The 10,587-nt window shown below is 41.2% G+C and overlaps 1 protein-coding gene across 1 annotated transcript in view; it reads left to right on the plus strand.

Annotated features, from left to right (window-relative positions):
* Positions 1 to 5,270, plus strand: part of opa1 (OPA1 mitochondrial dynamin like GTPase) — a 68,418-nt gene extending 63,148 nt beyond the window's left edge. The window contains exons 30-31 of the mRNA XM_062997984.1: positions 3,233 to 3,305; positions 4,881 to 5,270. Of these exons, the coding sequence (XP_062854054.1) occupies positions 3,233 to 3,297 (65 nt within the window). The 3' untranslated portion in view covers positions 3,298 to 3,305; positions 4,881 to 5,270. The remainder of the gene's footprint in view (positions 1 to 3,232; positions 3,306 to 4,880) is intronic.
* The last annotated feature ends 5,317 nt before the right edge of the window (positions 5,271 to 10,587 follow it).

The raw sequence follows: 10,587 nt of genomic DNA on the forward strand, positions 1-10,587 counted from the left end.
CAGTGTTCAGATGAATCAAGCTGCCATGACTTGCCTCCAGCTTTTCTGCGTATTGCATTAGGTCTGTCTGCTGTCTCGAATGGCTGTTATCGACTTTCAAAGAGTTTTGTCATCTGACTTCCATAAAAAAATATGTATGCCCACGTTTGAAATGGCACATTGAGGTTTTGCAGACCCACGCCGCCACACTCTGAAGACTTTCTCAGGATCGGAATGTGAGTGGCTGGAAATGCCGTTATCACATACATTTTTTTTCTTCCTATCATTTGAAGAATATCTATTATAGGGACAGAATCCAGTTTCCTTCAGTGTCGTCGTGTTGTACTTTCAACTCCCGGGCGGTATTCTCTCTTTCGTTCTCTTGTTTGCCCTCTCTCTTTGGCCACACTGTTTCACAGTCTAATTACAGGTCAATTAGGAGCTTTTTTTTCAGCCTTCTGCCGTGCCAGCCCACGAGGCTTAGAGCTCTGTAAGAGTGGCAGTGAAAGAGATATCATTTCATGTGGAGATCAGGCAAGGGCCTCTTTGAAAGAAGGGATTGAGGAGGAACCCTGAAAGAGTGAAAGCCATCCCCCTTCTTAAGAAATAAGGGGTTACTGGGATAGAAGCCAAAGGATTATGGGAATATTCATGACCAGATAAAGAGATAGGACTCATGAATGGATGTGTCCGGCAGCTCATCTCTTAGGTAAACAGGGGCCGGTAAACAGGGGTCGAAATTAGAGTTTAGATCCCGGTCCCAGGCGCACAGAAGCAACAGTTAGGTTCTCTTTTTCGTGTCACGTTTCCGTTGGACTGAAAGGAATTGTCTTGTTTCAGCCTTTTCTTCTATGCTGTCCTACGTCCTCCCATGTTAAGCAAACAGATGGTGGAAAGATAGAAATGTCTTTCGCAGAGACTTTACAGACGCATTAAGCCGATAGTCACACACAGATGTGCCTTCTGTCCCTGGTTGTGTATTTTTTTCTGTACATTTTGAATTGTTGGACGTCCACACGGGTTGCTGGTTTGCGTGTGGTAAGCATATTGGGACGTTTTTACTTACACTTGTAGGGTGAATGCACTCTCTAAGCACTTTATTAGGTACAGCTATTTGATACATAAGTTCATCTACCATACAGATCAACTTTGGGTATACCATTACTGACTGTAGCCCATCTGTTGCTCTTGTACATCGATTGATGAGGCTTATATCATCCCCTACTAACCAAATGTTGTTTAGATGGTGGACCATTCTTAGAACTGCAATGACACTATCATGGTAATGCCATGGTTGTGTTGCTCTTGTATAAGTGTATCAGGTACAGCAGTGTTGTTGGTGTTTTTAAATCCTTTATTAGGAGCACATCCCCTTTCAGCACTTATTCTAGGTGTACATAGGCCAGAGCTGTTTTCTTTTTCCATGCACGTGTGTTCATTCTCTAGTCTTATCAGTGGATGCTTTCTGATCACATCACTCATGATCACAGGTCTGTAATTTTGGTTGGATCACTATTCTATGATTGTCACTGAGGTGTTCAAAAATCCCAACAACATTGCTAAACCTGATATACTCCTACCAGAGCAACAGACACAACCGTGTCATTACCATGTAGGTGTCATTGTAGTTCTGAGGATGGTCCAGCACCTAAATGACATCTGGTTAGTGGGGGTCCTATTTTGTTTGATAAACACGTACATTCATGAGTTCTGTATTTTTATATCTGGTCATATGCTCGATAATTTGTTTCTAATTACATAGACAAAGAAAAAGCAAAAAACAGGAAAATGGAAACTATGGAAAATACCATAGTTCAGGAGGTCATGAGACTAGTAAAATGACATCATCAAACATCATATAATTAATTTAAGTTGCTGAAAAATCTTTTTGCATGAAGAAGTGGAATAAAATTTTTTAATTCTTCAGGTACAGTAGAAAAAGCTACAGAAAACCCCAGATTGCCATGATATACATTTTAAATTCAGCCTTGAGCCTTAAGCCGTGACCAGATCTGTGTTTAATGACAGTTAAATAGTTCATTAAGCTTTCCCAGGCTTCAGGTGGAGGGATCGGATCATGAAGTCCCCCAAGTCTCTTGAGGGAATCTTTTTTCCAGCTTGGGTTTCAGAGCCACACTTGATAATTCGGTGTGCCCTCTCCTGGTCCTCATGCTTTTATTGCCCTCCTTTATCTCCACCATCTCACTCTTTCATCCTCTTACACCACAATATCAAAGACTGAGCTTTCGCTGCTACATGCCAGGAAAGTGTGTGTGTGAGTGTGTGTGAGTGTGTGTGGGGCTGTGTTTCAGGGTTTGAAATTGTTTTTGAAAGACAGCATACGTGAGCGAGTACACGCAGAAGGGGTCAGAGTGTTGGATTTCAGACCGCAGAGGTGTCGGAGCGTTCATAAAGACTTTCCTACTGCTTTCATCCCTCACCTTTCAGCATGGAGGGGGAACCCCAGAAACATACCCCTTATAAAACGGCCGCGCAAGCCACGCACAAGTGGATCCCGTTACACACACGCAGGGGTTGAGCTCAGTGGCCATGTGAAAAGCCTTTATAAGCTAGTGTGCTTCCATAAAAAAGGGACAGTGACTTTTTTTTACTATTTCTTTAACAAATGAAAAATAACAATCAGAACTTTTCATTGTGTGTTGTAGCCTTCGACTTTCAGAATCAAACACAAACAGTCCTGACCAGTATTCCTCCTCCACCGTACTTCACAGTTGTCACAATGGATATATCTCTATCCAATGTTAACAGTTGGGTGGAATTTTAAAAACATTTTTTTAAATGCAGTGTCTCCCTATTTTAGCACGTCCAATTTTTACCCAATTGTGTTATGCTTTCTCTCTACTGGTGCCGACTTCCGCTCCGATTGAGGACATTGAACTGACACGCTCCGACACATAGCTACTGAGACAGCAAACCAAACTGTCTTGAACCCTGCCCTCCCCAAGCTGCTATTTAAAGCACAGATCACTTTAAATTCTGTGAATAAATATACTATTGTGCAATAATATTAATAATTATAATAAATACTACCTGTCACCATGTAAATACTCATTTCTCATATTTCTTGTAACAAAGTCTCGTTGTATAACTACAATGACAATCTATCTATCTATCTATCTATCTATCTATCTATCTATCTATCTATCTATTTTCACTAATGGCTCTACAGATAACATCAAGTAATTACAGTTTAAATCCACAGTGATGCAAATGTGTTTTTATTCTTCTGCAGAAAAAGTACGAGAGATTCAGGAGAAGCTTGAAGCCTTCATAGAAGCTCTTCACAAGGAAAAGTAGTGGTTCAGGTACTTGTTTTTACTGCACTTTTTAGACTTCCTTAAACGTGTGTATATGTACTATAGCTGACATGACTGGTGAATTTGGTCACCACTGTGGGTTTGAGATTGCTAAACATTTACAGAACTGATAAAATCACTCAATTTTAAGTGGTAAAGATTAAAGAAAGTAAGTTTTTAATTAAACAGCACTACAATTATTGTGATAATGTCATACGTAAACATCGTTTTTTATTTAGTTTTACAAATATAATGTACAACCATTGAAAATTCAATAAAGCTATTTTTTTTATTTTAAAAGAAAAAGTTTTCTGTAGTTTCTGAACAATTATAAAAATACACTGATTAGCCATAACATTAAAACCACCTCCTTGTTTCTACACTCACTGTCCATTTTATCAGCTCCACTTTCCATATAGGAGCACTTTGTAGTTTTTACTGTTTTTACTGTAGTTTTTACAATTACTGACTGAAGTCCATCTGTTTATCTACATACCTTTTAACCTGCTTTCACCCTGTTCTTCAATGGTCAGGACCACCACAGAGCAGGTGTTATTTAGGTGGTGGATCATTCTTAGCCCTGCAGTGACACTGACATGGTGGTGGTGTGTTAGTGTGTGTTGTGCTGGTATGAGTGGATTAGACACAGCAGCGCTGCTGGTCCAATCACTGTCCACTCTATTAGACACTCCTACCCAGTTGATGTAACGTAGACGATCACTCATCTATTGCTGCTGTTTGAGTTGGTCATCTTCTAGACCTTCATCAGTGGTCACAGGATGCTGCCCGCGGGGCGCTGTTGGCTGGATATTTTTGGTTGTTGGACTATTCTCAGTCCATCAGTAACAGTGAGGTGTTTAAAAACTCCATCAGCATTGCTGTGTCTGATCCACTCATACCAGCACAACATACACTAACACACCACCACCATGTCTGTGTCACTGCAGTGCTGAGAATGATCCACCACCCAAATAATACCTGCTCTGTGGTTGTCCTGTGAGGGTCCTGACCATTAAAGAACAGCATGAAAGGGGGCTAACAAAGCATGCAGAGAAACAGATGGATCACAGTCAGTAATTGTAGCACTACAAAGTGCTTCTATATGGTAAGTGGAGCTGATAAAATAGACAGTGAGTGTAGAAACAAGGAGGTGGTTTTAATGTTATGGCTGATCGGTGTATGTCTACTCCTTATTGAGACATGATGGCTCAGGTGGGGCTGCAGTAAAGTACACTAGCCCACTACTGCAGGTTTGGGTATCCAGGGTTCAAATCACAGTGGTGCTATCTGGTCAGGCATCTACATGGACAGGATTGTCTGTCTTGGGGGGTGGAAGGTTTGCTTATAGTGCATAGGAGCATTGCGTCAGGAAGGGCATTAGGTATGTGAATCAGATATGCTTTGGCGACCCCTAAGTGCGGGAGCATTCCATTACTCCAGTCAGCGTTTTTACAGAATTCAGCTTTTTATGAATCAAGTTGTTCAAAATTCAAGTGTTTTTAATAAAAAAAAATGTTTGTTTCATTCTGTGGGTAAATGGCTCATGTTAAGGACACGTTATAATCAAATTTCTTTCTATTTCAGAAACTTCAGATTCCATCATGTGTTCGGAGATGACTGCACTGATCAAAAGCATCGCTGCTTTTTTTGTACGTGCTTTTCTTCTGTTTTTAGCCCTCGGTGCTTTAGCCCTCGATTACTTCTCACACAAGCACTTAAGCCCCAACCGAACCTGGCCTTCGCTCTTTAAACCTGCCCCCCTGTGAAAACAAGTCAAGTGCACAGGAGCCTCTTTAACTTTGCTGAACATTTGACCACAGCTGGGTAGGAGCGCTTGCACAAGTAGTAAAAAGTGTACGTACAACCCATGCTTCATTCTTCTCTCCTGTAGCACATAAAAGCACTTCACTAGAAAATGTCTAGGATGAAAAGACAGACAGCTTTGGTGTGTTTCCAATAAATCAACAATTTGTACTTTTTTTTCTTTTCTTTACAAGCTTTATCATTAATTATGTTGATGATTATTAAGAAGCCACTAGATTAAGCCAGTCTGTCGGAGCACCCCATTTCCCTAAATTTCTTAGATTATGGCACTGCTAGTGTTTGGTTATTGGTCACAAACATCAAAACGCATTCATAGTTTAGACCTTGTCTACATACTTCCAGCAGTACGGCCAAAATATCACTTCTGTAATTCATTCTCTGATATGGCTGAGCTGAGGGTCATATACACCGATCAGCCATAACATTAAAACCACCTCCTTGTTTCTACACTCACTGTCTATTTTATCAGCTCCACTTACCATATAGAATCACATTGTAGTTCCACAATTACTGACTGTAGTCCACCTGTTTCTCTGCATGCTTTGTTACCCCCTTTCACCCTGTACTTTAATGGTCACGACTCTCCCAGGACCACCACAGAGCAGGTATTATTTGGGTGGTGGATCATTCTCAGCACTGCAGTGACACTGACGTGGTGGTGGTGTGTTAGTGTGTGTTGTGCTGTATGAGTGGATCAGACACAGCAGCGCTGATGGAGTTTTTAAACACCTCACTGTAACTGCTGGATGTAGAATAGTCCACCAACTAAAAATATCCAGCCAACAGCGCCCCATGGGCAGCGTCCTGTGACCACTGATGAAGATGACCAACTCAAACAGCAGCAATAGATGAGACTCTACATCTACAAGGTGGACCAACTAGGTAGGAGTGTCTAATAGAGTGGACAGTGAGTGGACACGGTATTTAAAAACTCCAGCAGTGCTGCTGAGTCTGATCCACTCATACCAGCACAACACACACTAACACACCACCACCATGTCATTATCACTGCAGTGCTGAGAATGATCCACCACCTAAATAATACCTGCTCTGTGGTGGTCCTGTGGGGGTCCTGACCATTGAAGAACAGGGTGAAAGCACTACAAAGAACTACAAAGTGCTTCTATATGGTAAGTGGAGCTGATTAAATGGACAGTGAGTGTAGAAACAAGGAGGTGGTTTTAATGTTATGGCTAATCGGTGTAAGTGTAATATTAATTAACATAGTTTGACTGAAAAATTGCCAGTATTAGCCTGAGAGTAGCATTCACTGAATTAAAACACATCACAACTATTTTGAACCCTGTTTGGTTACCACAAATGCAGTGTTTTAATATACTAGTAAATAAAAAACTAAATAAAAAAAAAACTAGTAAATACTACGCCTATATCTGTCCTGTACCATAAAGAAACAAGCATATACACTTTATTTGGGGTGCTACCTGGATATTTCCTCTTTTTTTGTTTTTATAATTTGCTGCTTTGCCACTTTTTCCTTTAACAGGAATACAAATAATAATTTCTTGCATTCGTACTCATTCTCCCATGATCCTGCAGATTTTACCTCTCTGAAAAGTTCACTGTTTACTTCTACTTGACGTTCTGAACATATATAAGAAGGCATTGTTCCACACAGTTCCACACTTGTGTATAAATGAGTAAATATCATTGTTTAGATGTAAAAGGATCAGAAATGACTGGTTTGTCAATACAACAGGGAGGAAAACGGAACGACTCGTAACAGAATAGAGCTAAAAGAGTTGGTTTTAAAAAAACCAACCTCTCACTCGTTGTGATTAGTAATGGTTGCATGTTGTATGCCGTCATCTGCAGTTTATTTATTAAATTGGTGTTAAAGGTCAAATAAATGGATGTTAATAATTCAAATTTTGAGTTTTAGTGAATGAAAATAAAAATGGAAAACGGTGTTTAAGACTATTTTCTCTTTTTTTTTTTGGACCGAAAAATCTAAACTTTGTGTATTTTTTGTGCGTAATTACCTGCAGGTTACAAAAAGAGTCTAATGACTCTTTTATTTTTTTTTTATTTTTTTATTTTTTTTTTTTTTTAAAGGGGTTAGGTATGTTTGGGTATGTGTGAAAGCTTGGGTTTGTCCCCAGCCACCTACACTATATTGCCAAAAGTATTCGCTCGTCTGCCTTCACACACATATGAACTTGAGTGACTCCCATTCTTAATCCATAGGGTTTAATATGATGTCGGCCCAACCCTTTGCAGCTATAACAGCTTCAACTCTTCTGGGAAGGCTTTCCACAAGGTTTAGGAGTGTGTTTATGGGAATTTTTGACCATTCTTCCAGAAGCGCGTTTGTGAGGTCAGACACTGATGTTGGACGAGAAGGCCTGGCTCACAGTCTCCGCTCTAATTCATCCCAAAGGTGTTCTATTGGGTTAAGGTCAGGACTCTGTGCAGGCCAGTCAAGTTCTTCCACACCAAACTTGCTCATCCATGTCTTTAGGAACCTTGCTTTGTGCACTGGTGTGCAGTCATGTTGGAACAGGAAGGGGCCATCCCCAAACTGTTCCCACAAAGCCATGAAATTGTCCAAAATCTCCTGGTATGCTGAAGCATTAAGAGTTCCTTTCACTGGAACTAAGGGACCGAGCCCAACTCCTGAAAAACAACCCCACACCATAATCCCCCCTCCACCAAACTTTACACTTGGCACAATGCAGTCAGACAAGTATCGATCTCCTGGCACCACTGCATCTGACACTTTGCATTGCGCATGGTGATGTAAGGCTTGGATGCAGCTGCTCCGCCATGGAAACCCATTTCATGAAGCTCTCTACACACTGTTCTTGAGCTGATCTGAAGGCCACATGAAGTTTGGAGGTCTGTAGCGATTGACTCTCTGGCGACCTCTGCACACTATGTGCCTCAGCATCCGCTGACCTCGCTCTGTCATTTTATGTGCCCTAACACTTCATGGCTGAGTTGCTGTTGTTCCAATCGCTTCCACTTTGTTATAATACCACTGACAGTTGACTGTGGAATACTTAGTAGCGAGGACATTTCACGACAACTTGTTGCACAGGTGGCGTCCTATCACAGTACCACGCTGGAATTCACTGAGCTCCTGAGAGTGACCCATTCTTTCACTAATGTTTGTAGAAGCAGTCTGCATGCCTAGGTGCATCATGAATGCCACCAAAGTGTGTAAAACATGACATTTAAATCCTAATAATTAAATAAATAAACATCCTTTAGCTATGGGTGTGGCCTAAACTCATAAACCCGATCAGTAAGAGGGACGTCCACATACTTTTAGCCTATAGTGTGAATGACGTGAGATGTGTGTGCTGCATGTGTTATGTACATGTCCTGCAGCAGCCGGGTTCTGAGTCCGTTCCTAGCAGTTCCATGGGGTGGCACGGTGGCTAAGTGGGTAGCACTGTCACCTCACAGCAAGAGGGTCCTGGGTTCTATCCCAAGTAGGGCGGTCCGGGTCCTTTCTGTGTGGAGTTTGCAAGTACGTGTCTGCGTGGGTTTACTACGGGTGCTCCGGTTTCCTCCCACATTCCAAAGACATGCAAGTGAGATGAATTAGAGATACAAAATTGTCCATGACTGTGTTTGATATAACTTTGTGAACTGATGAATCTTGTGTAACTACCATTTCTGTCATGAATGCAACCAAAGTGTGTAAAACATGACATTTAAATCCTAATAACTAAATAAATAAACATCCTTTAGCTATGGGTGTGGCTTAAACTCATAAACTCAATTGTTGAGTTTATACTTTTGGCCATATAGTGTATATGACATGAGATGTGTGTGCTGCGTGTGTTATGTACATGTCCTGCAGCAGCCGGGTTCTGAGTGGTGTCCATTCCTTGCAGTTCCATGTTCTATGGGCTAAGGAGCTGCACCAATTTGTGTGTGTTTGTGTGTCTAAGCATGGGGTTGCTGAATAAAACAGGGCAGAGAGGTCTTTAACTCCTGGGCATCCTTTCCCATTTCACAAGGACTTGATTGTTACTGGCATCGTAACTTTGCCGCAGGGGGGGGCGAAGGGAATTGAGGGGGATTTCTGTTTCCTACTTTTCAGTCTCTAGCACCTGAGGGTCACATACATACATACACATCCATGCATTCATACATACATTCATGTGCTTCAGTCATGATTGGCTGCTTGTGCACATCCAGAGAATAATAATAATCCCTGTTGGTTAAAAATGAGGAAAAAAATGAGAAAGGAAAAGGGGCGGTTGGAGGCTCGGGGTTGTTTGAAAAAAAAAAAAAAAAAAAAAAAGACCTTAACCTAATGACTCTGTAGGGTCTTAAAAGAAGTGAAAGAGAAGTCAACCCTACAGCAGAATGCCTTTGTGCTATCAGATAACTGACTTCTGAGGATGGGGGAGGACACACTATACGTCCATTAGCATCTCCAAAGGCCGTCACGTTGACTAATAGTCCGGGCTACAACGCAGCGGTGGCTCAGTTTGTGTTTTGCTCCATTATATGAGCGACACAAAAGAGCTGAAGACTGGTAAAGACCTGTCAAAGGTGCCACCGCTGCCGACACTCACAAAGCTTTATTTCTTCTTTTTCCAAAAGGGACCGACTTGTTCTTTTTCTTTTGGTTCCTCCCACCCTAACAGTCGTCTTTTTCGGTGATGGCGGTAGGGGGGGTTGCGTAGAGGGTGGGCAGATTCTAAGTTGATGAATAAAGCTTGGGAAAAGGAAATAAATTTGGTAGTTCTCGGGCAGTTTTGGTCATGTTACCATTTGTTCGCAGGCTTGTCTTTGGCAGCGGGTCTTCCCCTTTGGGCTTTGCAGTGTCTCGGTCCCATGCAGACTGCAGTTGATGAAGGGCTGGATGAGGGCAGGGGTTCAGTGTTTTATATGCCACCCACAAAGATGTGATCAAAAGCAGATTACTGAGGTAGACTGTTTAACTGAAGCATATGGACAGGGTTCTTTTTATTCCTCTTTATTCAATTTACAAAATTACATTTAAAATTTAGATCACAGAGAGAAATACTAACTGATTATGTGGGTGATTAAGGAGGATTAGCGTAGCCTTAAACTGTTATATAAGAGGAGCTATCATGTTGGTCTCTGATATTTTTCTTTAGTTATAAGTTCTCAAGTCCACTTACAGCTTAAACAGTGCCAACCTTCAAAACAATTTTTCCTCTTTTTTAGAATGTAATGTTGCAGAGAGCTGGTATTGCAGTATAATGACATGATGTTTCTTGGCCTGTTTTGCAGTTTGCAGATTGATCATCATTTTATTAGATTTTTTAGTTAAGAAACTCCAGCCTGGTGCATTTTAGTTTTCAATACATTTTTATCAACAGCTTTGTCCTGGTCAGGGTCACGTCAGGCTTAGTACCATTGGGAAACACTAACCTCAAGGCTGGAATAATCTAAACAGAGTGCCTAACCATTGCTTCAGACAAAAACAGAACATTTGTTTTGATAATTGGCAACGTTTAAG

This window comes from Trichomycterus rosablanca, chromosome 6 (assembly GCF_030014385.1).
Source record: "Trichomycterus rosablanca isolate fTriRos1 chromosome 6, fTriRos1.hap1, whole genome shotgun sequence".
Taxonomy (NCBI): Eukaryota; Metazoa; Chordata; class Actinopteri; order Siluriformes; family Trichomycteridae; genus Trichomycterus; species Trichomycterus rosablanca.